Source organism: Pygocentrus nattereri, chromosome 26, assembly GCF_015220715.1.
Source record: "Pygocentrus nattereri isolate fPygNat1 chromosome 26, fPygNat1.pri, whole genome shotgun sequence".
Lineage (NCBI taxonomy): Eukaryota > Metazoa > Chordata > Actinopteri > Characiformes > Serrasalmidae > Pygocentrus > Pygocentrus nattereri.
In genome coordinates, this window is record NC_051236.1 from 13,181,920 (window position 1) to 13,195,148 (window position 13,229).

General features: G+C 37.7%; 1 protein-coding gene across 4 annotated transcripts in view; it reads right to left on the minus strand.

Annotated features, from left to right (window-relative positions):
* Positions 1-4,225: 4,225 nt before the first annotated feature.
* LOC108427579 (membrane-associated guanylate kinase, WW and PDZ domain-containing protein 3) overlaps positions 4,226-13,229 on the minus strand; it is a 149,449-nt gene continuing 140,445 nt past the window's right edge. For 2 of the 4 annotated variants that reach the window (XM_017697831.2, XM_017697829.2), the window contains 5 exons: positions 12,965-13,055; positions 10,746-10,851; positions 10,514-10,651; positions 9,302-9,440; positions 4,226-7,426 (listed from right to left, as the gene is read on the minus strand). In XM_017697831.2, coding sequence (XP_017553320.1) covers positions 6,381-7,426; positions 9,302-9,440; positions 10,514-10,651; positions 10,746-10,851; positions 12,965-13,055 — 1,520 coding nt within the window. In that variant the 3' untranslated portion in view covers positions 4,226-6,380. Of the gene's footprint in view, positions 7,427-8,864; positions 8,955-9,301; positions 9,441-10,513; positions 10,652-10,745; positions 10,852-12,964; positions 13,056-13,229 lie in introns of all 4 variants that reach the window. The other 2 variants (XM_017697833.2, XM_017697832.2) reach the window with 2 other exon arrangements.

Here is a 13,229-nt window from a genome sequence, read left to right on the forward strand (position 1 = left end):
GGTGTATCTGACAACACTGTCCCTGCCATACGTTGGTAGCTACACCATTTGGGCTTGGCATTTCGTTTCTACAACATTTCACGTCATACCTCAAGAATGCCAGTGCATTCTCTTTGAGCTCTGCCCAAGAAAGCAATCATCTCTTTAAGTCAGAGTCATTCAAAGTCAACCTTCTGTGAAAACATATCTTGTTCCGGGCTGTTTATAACAGGCAGCAAGACAAGTAAAACAGACTGAAACCTCTTTTTCTCCACCCCTTTAAAACAACTTCTTCTTGCTGTCTTGTCCAGCTCAACCAAACAGTTGGGCCATATCAATACATGTCTGCAATATGTGCCGTGGCCTTATCTTTAGAAAAAAAAGCACCCCACCCAGTGGTATTTCTCTTGAGGCAGAGATAGAGGGCTAAGTTTACACTTCCTTACAAGGCCTTAGTAAGGCCTGTAAGTCAAGGCAGCCTCACCACAAGGTGACCAAAAGTATTAGATTAAACCCACTTCAAGTTATAAAGTTATAATTCATTCTTGAGTTGAAGCCAGAGTTGTTCAGGTGGGTTATGAATTTTCTCTGTATGGACAGAGGCCCATGTATGCACTCATTGGTGAACCCTGGTGGGAAGAATCTGTATTTCGTTCAAATGGACTTTACAGCTTTATATATGGCTGTGAATGTGTTGGCAGAAGTGCATATGACCTAGATAGATAGAACTTTATTGGTCATTCATAAAACTGAACAGCCTTCCTGGCACTGTTGATGTCTGTTTGTATAACTATACGCTAAAAAATGATTACTATTACTAATTAGTAAAAATTACATTATTTTATTCATTAGCAGTTAAAATGACATCACAGATTAAATGCATGCTTTCACAATTCATTTTGAAGCAGATGATTATGCTTAAATCCTGCAAGTCTGTATGCAGGATGAATAAATAGTTAATTTCATTCCTGTATATGTATTTCCAACACAAAACATTAAATGAAGTTGTAATTCAGAACTGGTTGCTGAAATGCTGATGCAATCTATGGAGCTAATTTTGTGCCAAATGTTTCAAATAAAATCCATAAGCAAAATGTAAATGATCAAAATGTGCAAAATATGTAGCACATACAATTATGTTAAATCAAACTTAATAAAAAAAGTCTAATTCTAATATACAATTATTACTCTTTTTTTTTACTTTAATCGTTTTCTATTTGCTGACTTTGCTTATACATTTTGCTCCTGGATTGTAGGACAGCACCCTCGTTTAAGAACCACCTCCTGCAAAAAAGTGCCAAAAAAGTCAGAAGCATGGAAAGATTTCAGAAGCAAAAACCAGATGTATTTCCAAGTCATTTTGGGCCAATTCTTTTGGTCCAATCATCATAAAATTTACACATAACATAACATACATTACACATAATGTAAAGAGCAACAGGCATTTTCAAATTATGATAAAAAAAATAAAAAATGGACATACAAGGTTTTGTTCTGTCAAATGTTTTGGCAATTATAAAATAAACAAAGCAAAAACTGGCAAAAGAAATAATCTTGGAAAATTAAGTTTGATTTAACATTTAACTCTCATTATTTGTATGAGGAACACATTTTAGAAATCTCGAAACTCAAAACATTAGCAGAAAAATTTACAGAGGAACCCCCCCCAAGTGATTTTGTGCTGTTTCTTTTTTTACACACAACAAAAAAAGGATACACAAGTTTTGTTCCGAGAGCAATGATAAATACACACACACACAGACACACACACACACACACACACACACACACACACACACACACACACATATATATATATATATATATATATATATATATATATATATATGTGTGTGTGTGTGTTCACGGTTCAAGTGAGTCCACAGGGCCTGAACTAAATGTTATAGTAGCACTATGCCAAAAATTCTTTTACTTTGTGTCCATCCACTTCTAGTGTGAATCATCTGTAGAGAATTCACAACATCTCACTTCCCCCCAGATCTTACAGTGGTGGATCAGTCAACTTGAAGTTAAAAAGGACCTTTATTGACCTTGTTAATTCTTGTCCATGACCATGATTGATCCCACCTAGAAAATGTCTGGAGTTTAACTAAATAAATGCATAGGAAAACCTCAAAAGCAGACCCCATCTTTCTCAGGTCAATAGCAAACAGCACGTTTACATAAATGACTTATGACAATTCTGATTAAAGAAATTACACTTTATGAACTTTATGTGGATCTATTTCAAAGCTGATGCCTTCTTGAAGCTTGAGATGAGCTCAAAAATGCACAAGCTGCACCAAGACTGGAGCAATATTTTGAAGAATCTAAAATAGGAGGTTGTTTTGAACTTTCCGGCATGGTTTCATAGTGTTGGTGTCTTCACTATTATCCTAAAATGTGGAAAATATTAAAAATAAGGAAAACTGCTTTGGGGAGAAGACTCTGAACTTTTCACTGGTACAGTAAACCAGGACCTCTATTGTCTGTTTAACTAATGTACCTCCTGATGCAATCAAGTCTATGTTATGTAATGTAATGGTACCAAGAAAACGGAACACATTAACAGCTCCACAGGACTCCACATAAATCAGCACAATGCGGCTCAATGGATTATCTTTAATCAAGCACAATATGCTCTTTTTGATGCAAAGCCATATGTTTTATGTGTTGTTTAGTCCACACTGTATGCTTGGGGCTGGAAGTCTAGCTGTGCAATTACAGTTACAGGTTGTCACTGTCATGGTTACTGCTCATGACCAGTCTGCCCTCTTCTGAATGAATTTAATTAGTCACACATTATTTTAATGTCTTGGCTTTGTAGTTTTTCAGAGTGGAAGGGGAGTGCATGTGTGTGCAGACCCTGAAGCAAATGATATTTTTAATTAAGATATTGTAAAATTAAGATAATGTAAAACTGAGATGCAATTAAAAGGATGAATATACCCACAGATTCTGATAAAATCACTGCTCTAATTGTGTTCACGGTTCAAGTGAGTCCACAGGGCCCTAACTAAATGTTAACAAAGTTGAGTTTGTATACTAAAGTGTAGAAGTGCAGGGAGGAGAGTAGCACTATGCCAAAATTCTTTTACTTTGTGTCCACTGTTGGCAATGGAGACTGGTACATCCACTTCTAGTGTGAATCATCTGTAGAGAATTCACAACATCTCACTTCCCCCCAGATCTTACAGAGGTGGATCAGTCAACCTGAAGTTAAAAAGGACCTTTATTGACCTTGTTAATTCTTGTCCATGACCATGATTGATCCCACCTAGAAAATGTCTGGAGTTTTCATTACATCCCAATGCACCAGTGAGCAAGGAAAAATATTAGCTAACAATATCATCTTTCACCTCTCACTGCCAAAACCTCCACCTATCCTTAAGAGAAAAGGTTCAGCCAGATCTGAGACCCACTCTGATACAGCATTGTATTCAAAAAGATGTCACAGTATGGAAAACCCATTATGATTTCTAATTCAGGTTTGCTTTAATGTTTTAATGTGTTTAAAGAACATTACATGCCTTTTGGAATTCCACCTCAAAATGATCAGATTGAAACATTTATTTCACAATGTTTGTTTGGTAAGAAAACACTATTTGGCACATATTTGGTGAACTGAATTCTAATGAATGACATTAGAAGTTGTTCAGTCATATGCATATGCTATTAACATTAGGGCTGTCATGTTTATTTAATTAAATTTGATTACTAAAAAACAAATAAAATAAAAGTGTATTAAAAATATGCCTTTGCTGATTAATTGGCCAACTGCCAATCAATGATGATGGTACATTTTTAAATTCTCTGTCAGCTTCTTTCTTATAGTACAAAACAGCCTGGTGGAAACACCCACTGATATGCATATTTTGCCACTTAGTGCCATCTTCTGGGATGTGGATTAAGCCTAATCTATGGCAAAATTTTAGTTTCAATGGAGAAATACTACTGGAAGTTATTTCTACTCTAGGTTTAGGCTTAATCTGGGTGCAGAAACCAGCCCATAGTGTTTCTATTTCCTAATGAAATCTTTGTCTTTTCCCAATAAAGTATGAAAACATTTGATACACAGGATACACATAATTTGTTATTGTTGAGTCCATTTACATTAATTGTCCTGTGATTTTAACCCTACAATAATCAGCAGTTTACTTGATTGCTAAATCAAAACTGACAGCCCTGGTTAAAATTGATTCCAATCAAAAAAACAAAACAAAAAAAAAAAACAAAATGCAGGAACTTTTTTTCCCATAAACCTTTATTTTACAGTGCATGAACAGAACACCAGGACAGGGGTATCTTAGCTTTTGATCCACTTTAAATCTTTTTTTTAAATACTTAAATACAAAAATAATGGAGCGAATTTACAAATCTCTATTCATTCTTCTGAGAGAGCACTCAACAACATATTTATAAAGGTGCTGTACAATATTTAAACATTTACATCTTGGACCACATGATACAGACCATACAGACCATTAGGATTTCACCACCTGCACTGAAATGATGCATGACACCATTTCATTCTGCAACATTACTGATAGTTGCGGCTCGAATGTTGCTGATTACTTGGTGCTGAATATTTTATGGCCTTATTTTAATATTGAGTCCATTTTTTAAAGAACGTATTGAAATAAATTCAGTTGGATGTCCCTGACACAAAGTGGTGCCAACTCTGACCTGTTGGAATATCGCCATAACTCAGTGTTGTTTATAATTCATAGATGAACGAAGGAACTGGGCGCTTTCCAGATGAGCCAGATGATTCATTGTTTGCTCCAGAGGAGAGCAAAAATGCCATGGCACTGAATGACTTGAATATGTCAAAGCTATCACACATGACCATCGACTACTGTACATCAGTTCATACCCTGAGGTGAATTACAAGACACAAACAGTAAAACACACGTTGGATGGTCGCCAATCCTTTGGTATTGATAGGGCGTGTCAGCTACCTTACCGGTGAATCTATCAAACATTACAACAATGATTGAACCACCATTTTAATCAGCCCTTAATGGTGCTACACACATTTCCTATGAGCATAAATGGATAATTTATGGAATTATCAAAAAGACAGACCAATGGACACTTTACCTGCATTATTCCTATTTCGGAGAGGACCATGGACTGGCATGTTGTTCTACTGAATCATTTAGAATTTATAAAGATCTCTGAGATGTCTGAATGGGTTTGAATTATTAATCTTAATAGTATTTTATATGCTCTTATCAGCTGAAGTCTCAGATTGCTTACGTTGCCTGCATTTGCATTCAGTTTGAAGATGGACACGTGGGAAACGTGAAAGAAAATGAAACGTCCAAGATCACATAACATTTACAGATACTCCTGCATGTATCATTAGTTCTCATGATGAGTCAAAAGTAACTGCTACAAGGTAAATATACCACGGTGCTTTTCTACGTACTTTGGACTTCTACACATTGTAGTCGATGATTCGATATGGCTACATGTCTCTATGCTCATATACACTTCTCAGTAAGTTACACAGGTTTCATACAAATGGCAAAGAAGATATTAAAGCACAAGTTTCTGGTCTTTTGCAATAATCAGATTTGAAGATCAAGGATACGGGCGTGTTCAAATCAGAGAACAGTCTAGAACAGTACTTTGTAAAGCTAGTTGCTGCAGATATCACTCAGGCAGTTTGCCACAAGCCTCTAAGTACAGTTCTTTGTCGGCTATCAGAGTCTGGTTGAAAGACATCCTTAACTGGCATTTAAAAAGGCATGCGACAAAGCAACTGGAAGAAAAAGGGTAATTTCTTTGCATGCAGTAATAGGATATTTTTTAGGGGTCGGGGCAACGTGACTGTAGAACATAGAAAAACTCAAATTCATGTTTATTCTTTTGGTGAGTGGTAGGGAGTGATAGTCCCTTTCATTGCATATGGATGAAGTGCATTGTGATGGTCAGCAGAGAGTCTGTACTTAAATAAAAAAAAAAGATAATTGGCACAAAATTAGGAGATGTTTGTGAGGCAAGGTGGACAGAACTGAGTCCCTTTTTAGTTTTGATCCTTTGACCAAAAAGTCAGCAGAGGTTTTGCAAACTCCACTCCAAGCCTCTCCACAATGAGCACTGCTCTCTGTACGGATCGGGTAAAAGCAAAAATAGCAGCAAGTCCATTTTTGACAGCTTTCACCCATCCTGTTACAAAATCAGTGGTAATGAGGGCAGTGGAGCCATCATATACTATGCCATGCGCATGTTACAATGTACGAGTCAGACATGGCAGCTATGTAAATGTGGCAGATGTGTAAAACTGGCAGATCATGTTTGTTTTCTGGAAAAAAGCAAAGCAAATAGGGGAGCAGCTCCGAAGAGGCCATGGTTAAATGCACAATGCCCAGAGAGTGAAGTGCATGCTTTAGCTACCCGTAAAAATCACGCATCACCTCTTCACGAGTGAGAATACGTGCGGAGCTTGGGACCTTCCAGAGGCCAGCACCAGCCTGCCCATTCATGCTGAGTATTGAGTTACTGAGCACTGAGCTCATTGATGGGCTCCCTGGTGAGTCTTCCTCGCTTTCATTCTCATCCTCTCTTTGCTTGACTTCTGTATTGTATACCTGTATATCCCTCTTTTCCACCTTACTTCTCTTTGAATCACTTTTTAATTCTTTACTCCCTCTCGGCTGAATTATGTTCTCGGCTTCATGTTTATGATGGCCATTCCTCTTCTTTTCTCTGGGTGTGTTGGTGTGTCTGTCTTGCTCCTCTACCTGTGGTTGTGTCTTTCTTCTCAAGGTACTTTTCAGCTCCGCCTCCTCTTCTGACCGCACCACTTCTTCTCGCCCTTTTTGTTCTGTTCTCTCCCGGTCCGTGCCCTCAGTCTTGCTGCTTCTCGGCCTTTCTCTTGTATGGTCCCTCTCCACCCTCTCACTGCTACCCTTCTTTTCATCTCTCCGAGACTTCCTCTTTGATTGATTTTCCTCAATTCCCCCCTGTGTCTCATTGACGTCCACTTCCTGTCCCTCTTGGTTTGACTTTCTGGGACTCTTGGCATGGCTCGGTTGGTGTTTGCTGGATATCCTGTGCCTGCTGGACTCTTTGGAGCTGCGCGAGCTGTGAGATTTATCTTTGGTTTTAGATGGACAATTCAGCTTCTTTTCACTAGGTTGTCTTGCACTTGTAGAGTCAAAGTTGTTCTCTTTAGACTGACTTCTCTTGCCATGTCTTGGCTCCGAGGCTTTGGGAGATGCAGGGTCTAGAGGTCTGGAGCTTCTGTCTTTGCTGGTTTCTTTGGGGCAAGGTGACAAGCTAGTCTTCGACTCAGAAAGCTCTGGAGAGAGGGCGAAGGGCGAGGAGGGTGAACAGAATGAAAAGGCTGAAGCATCGGATGGCAGCGGGTCTGAGAGGAATACGTCACCAGGAGAGCTCAGAGGTGAAGAGACTTTTGGATCAGCTGTTGCAGAGTCTAAAGTGAGAACAAAGTTAAATATATCTAATGTATGCTTTTGGTAAGACAAAGAAAACAAAGAATGTTAAATGTATTTATGAGGGATAGTGATAAAAATGCTTTAACAATTCAAGGGGAAGAGACGTCATAGCTGTATTCCATCAAAATATTCGTTTTTCAATAAGGACTATTGCCAACACAGCAATGACACAGACATACAAGACCACCCTTCATTTATTACATTTCCAGTCCATTATTTTGTAGTGTATATATATATATATATATATATCCATCCATCCATCCATCCATTTTCTAAGCCGCTTCTCCGTCAGGGTCGCTGGGGGGAGCTGGAGCCTATCCCAGCAGTCTTGGGCGGAAGGCAGGATACACCCTATATATATATATATAGCAGACTGCTATATATATATATATATATATATATATATATATATATATATATATATATATGTGTGTGTGTGTGTGTGTGTGTGTGTGTGTGTGTGTAAAAGTTGGTTCTCACAATCCCACACACATTCAATGATGTTATTCTGGATTCTGGGGTGGCCAGTCCATTGTTCTGAGAAGACAAGCAGCTTATTTGTTTGATTTGGAATATAAACATTTGATTTTTTGTCCATTTCTCAGTAATGACTTTTCAGACACACTGTGCTGCCTAATAATTGTTGTGACAGTGAAAGGATTGGCAAACACCAGTGTGTTTTGCAGGTAAGTAAGAGTGGAGCTTGATTTCTGTCTCTCTCTCAAAGCTGAAAGCTTTAAGTACTGTTGATCTGATGGGGACAGTTTTGTTGGTCTACCAGGCATTGTTGTCTGAAGTCCAATTTTCTCTATATCTTTTAATAATATTTTTGAATTCCAGTTTTGCAAACTCTTGTTTTCCACCAATTTTCTTTTCCATCCTTTCTCCTTCCTTGTGCAAGTGTTTTGTCTTTATACATACATCCTTAAGGTATTTCTCCTGAAAAAAGAGTAACTTGTACGTAAAAGCAGTTCTGATTGGAAATTAAGTAAATGAAGAGTGGTACAGTCCTTTAGTAGCAGGATGATAGCGTATGTGGCATTGGTATGAGTGAATTAGGCACAGGGGTGTTGGCTAGGATTTTATTTTCATACTGCTACACTGAGTGGCCCAACACCCAAAAATATCTAGCCAAGAGCGGTTCTGTGGTCATAAACTAACTATTAATCAAAGGCTAGAAAAAGGCTGATGCAAATTATGCTTTGCATCAGATGACATACATATCTCTGTCATCTTCCTACCCACTGAGAAACCTGAGAGATATTTTATATTTTTATATTTTATAAAGATATTTATATTTAGATGGATAGGAATATGGGGGAAATATTGAGTAGGATTGGGTAGGATACCTCTATATAACCTTCTTTAAGTTCAGATATGAGTGAGGCCAAGGGAGGACAAAAGGAACAGAATTACCAAAGTGAGAAAAGATGGCCCAGAGGAAAAGAAACTGTTAGTGATGGTGCTCCTGGGGGTAGTAGCACACAGCAGAGGAACTTACACTACCTAGCAAGAATGAATAAAAGAAAGAAAGAGTTAAGAAAAGAAAAAAGTTAGATTTCAGAAAATAGCAAGTTGTATTAGACAGTTAAATTTATGCTAGAATGTTTGTGATTGTGACACACATAGATAGATAGATAGATAGATAGATAGATAGATAGATAGATAGATAGATAGATAGATAGATAGATAGATAGATAGATAGACAGACAGACAGATAGATAGATAGATAGATAGATAGATAGATAGATAGATAGATAGATAGATAGATAGATAGATAGATAGATAGACAGACAGATAGTTAGACAGATAGACAGACAGACAGACACAGATGGATAGACAGCCAGACTAACTGTTGTCAGACACGAGCCCCTGTCCAGGTCTCAGCAGCAGCAGTACTTTGTTGCCTCCAGCCTGAATCAGTTCAATGGCTCTGGTGTGACTGATCCCCTGTGTGGGCTCCCCATTGATCTCCACTATCTGATCTCCAACCTACATGTGGAATATCACACTTTAGAGAGCATCAGAAAAGCAGGGTGTTTCAAGGCAAGTGTGCAGTGTACAAAAAAGGGTTGACACTTGAATTGCTTTTTTTCAGTTGGGAGCTCATTATTCTGTTACTTTTGATGAATGTAGCAACAGTCTACACACTCTCAGCTCCAGCTGTGGTTAGTTCCGTAATCATGTCAGGGAATGGAGAGATCTGATTTTGGCAACAGTATCCAGAACCACTCAACTGACATGCTTGTGGAACAACATCCAAAATGCATCCAAAAATGCTTGACTGGCAGCACTTAAAGTCAAGCTGAAATCAAAACTGACCTCTTTTAATCTTGTTAGTTTATGTCGCTGATGATAGTAAGATTCATCATATCATATCATTTAGAGGACAACATTCTTGAATCCTTGATCAAAATGCAGTGTTTTTTCCTGGCCTTGAAAATGTATTGCAAAAAATAATATTAACCAACAATATCATTTTTCATCTCCACCTCTATCATCGAGTGAAAATACTCAGCTAGCACTGAGACTTACCCTGATTTTGTGTTTGGCTTAGAAATACAACATGGTACTGATAGAAAAATGCCTTATGATTTACAATTCATACTGACTTTAAATCACACCTGTTTAAATCACCTCAAAATAGTCTTTAATCTCACAGTTTGAATAATTGAGTTGTGTTTGCCTCATGTTTAAGAAATTTAATTTTCACAATTTCTTTCCTAAAAGAGAGGAATAGTTTTAGTAGTATTAGGAATATTTCAGTAGTTTAACAGTTCTAGGTGATAGTCACCTGGAAAACAAAGGTAGGAGGTGCATGCAACAGGTGTGCTAAAGTGCATCTCAGGGCTGTGATCAGTCTAAGTATTAATGGAAAATGCTTCACAGATCCTTAATGAAACTAAAGAAAATATGATGTGTGATATAGCATCATTAGGTACATTTCCAGACATCTAGAGTTTTTAAGGCATATAAGTGTCTTCAAGCAGGTTTGGGATTAAACATGTCCAAGCTACTGTGCAGATTTGCTGAGGTGACTGAGCATGCTAAGCTGCACTACTGACCTGAATTCTGCCATCCATAAGGGCAGGGCCATCCTCAGCCAATCGCAGGATATAGAGCCCCATATTATACTCTGTCCCTCCTCTAAGACTGAAGCCGAAGCCGCGAGGGCCGCGCTCTAACTCTACCAGAATACAGCCCTGTGAAACATAGATAGATCCTTTTTGTTTCAAGCTTCTGTACATATCAAATGTATTTCATAGATTAGATAAGTACAGTAGCTTTGACCTTTACCTGTTTGGAGCCTGTAACACACAGTGTTCCTTTCTCACTCATGGGAAGGGTTTTATATTCTGCCCAAGCCAGTTCATCCCTGCTCTCCTCCATGTCCAGATTATACCTGCATGTAATGTACACAATATGTTAACATCCTGACTGTTATGGAACTTTTACACTGAGCTAGGTAACTTTTGATTTGTTACAGGGTAATTCCACAGATGTTTGAATGTTTCTACATAATTAAATAATTCAGTTATTCAGAGTGGTTTGATTTAAATGTACCATTCTACAGAATCTTACTGAGTCAGAACTGTTCACATAGTGGCCACAGGAACCAAATGTCTGAAGGTCAACTTTCTCACAGAAAGTTAATACATGAAATGAATAGGCTGCCTGATTGCTGAGATATTACTTTACAATAGTTTTGAGAGAAACATTTGGACATAAATGTATTTAATTAAACACGTTCATGTTCAGGTACATGTAAGGCTATAGTATCCAAAGAAAACATATTTTTTCAAATTGACCACTATTTTACCATTATGAACATTACATATAAAAACTCTGAATACACCTTTAGGCTTAGTGATGGTCTTGGATGGTAAATAAAATAGCTACAGTTATGTAAAGAAGTACAGTCATGAAGACTGAAGAAGTAAGTACACTCCAAGCAAAGTTGAGAATTATTCAGCATATTTGGAGATACAGATATCAAGTCTCCTTTTAAACAGTGTGGACAGACAAAGGTGATACAGCTTAATAAATGACACTTAGAACTCACATTTTTGTCATCTTTTATATAACTGAAATAAGACATGCAAACATATATCACTACTTCAAACATCAAATTGAAATCTGGTGCACCTGATCAGGTACTAATGATTAGAACACCTTTAGAGATGATCTCTGAGGAACTGTGATTCCGGGAAGGGGTTTAAAAAGAAGGTCATCTACAAGTGGACAAGATTTAAAATTGCTGCAAACTTGTCCAGGCTGCCCTAGCAGATTTAACCAGAGAGCAGACTGTAAGATGCTGAAAGAAGACTTCAAGAACCTCATATTCCATCATAGGATCTGCAGGTAGCTCTTGCCACAGTTGGTGAAAGTGCATGTAGAAAAAGACTGAAGAAATTTGACCTACATGGAAGCTGCGCCAGAAGGAAGCCTTTATTGTCTAGAAAGAACATCAGGGCAAGACTAAAGTTTGCTAATGAAAATCTATGTATGGACCAGGACTTCTGTGCTATGGACAAACAGCTGTTTGGCCACAATACCAGAAGTCCTGTTTGGTGAAAACCAAAGAGAGCTTTTGATCAGAAGAACCTCATCCTAACTATAAAGCATAGTGGTAGTGGTGGAAATGTTATGATTTGGGACTTTGCTGCCTCAGTGCCTCAGCTACCTCAGCTTGCAATCACAGAACTGATTATGAATTTCATACCAAAAAGGGCTCGAGTAGAAAAAAGGGGCTTGAGCATCTGAAAAAAAAGTATCATACCAAAAAGGGCTTGAACATCTGTAAAAAGTTGAAAGAAAAACAAAAAGTTGAAGCAGGCCTTCCAACAGTCAGGATCCAAAACATACAATTAATCCACCAAGGAATGGCTCAAAAGGAAGAAATGGAAGGTTATGGAAAGGCCCAGTCAAAGCCCAGATTTGAAACCTATAGATTTACTTCCCATTGAAATGCTGTGGGGTGGATTTAAAATGGGCTGTACAAGCAAGAAACCCCTCAAACATTGCACAGTTGAGAATTCAACTTTTCAGCAAAAAGTTCTCTCAGTAGATGTCAAAAATTGGCAGATAGTTAGAGGAAATGCCTACATTAAGTTGTTTTTGCCAAAGGGGGCAGTACCAGTTACTGAAACCAGGGGTGTGCTTATTTTTAAAACAGACAAAAATGACATTGAGGATTTTTTTAATAAATGATTTCAAAGATAAATTTCAATTGCTTTTTGTTTTATTACACAATATTTATCTATACATACTATTTAACTGAAAATCAAATACTAATATGTCCACATATGTCAAAAGATTTCAAATTTCATGGGGTGTGTTTACTTCTTCACATGACTTTATATTTGTGTTATAGACATCTCAATCCATGGCTCTTATCCCCACCTCTGTAAAGAAATCTGAGCTGGTAAGTTTATGTAGAAGCATTTTACATCAGACCACTATAAACGACTTTGTTTTCATCTCAACCATTGATTTATGAAGAAATTGGGTGGTACCTCTCCTCTTGTGTGGTGGATTTCAGTGTCCTGTGCTGTGGTGCTGGACTCTGTTTGGCTGAGCTGGCTCCTGAAGGTGGGCCTTTGTATTCTGAACAGCCAATCAAAACAGATGTGCGTGAATGGAAAAAAGAAAATATGTTTTCATTATTATTCTGTAAGGCTGTGTAAATTACTATTAAGTTATTAATAAATGTGAGCAGGTGACAGTGATTTTTCAAACTAGAATAATTCTGAAATGGAACAGCTACATTGTTTTGGTTAC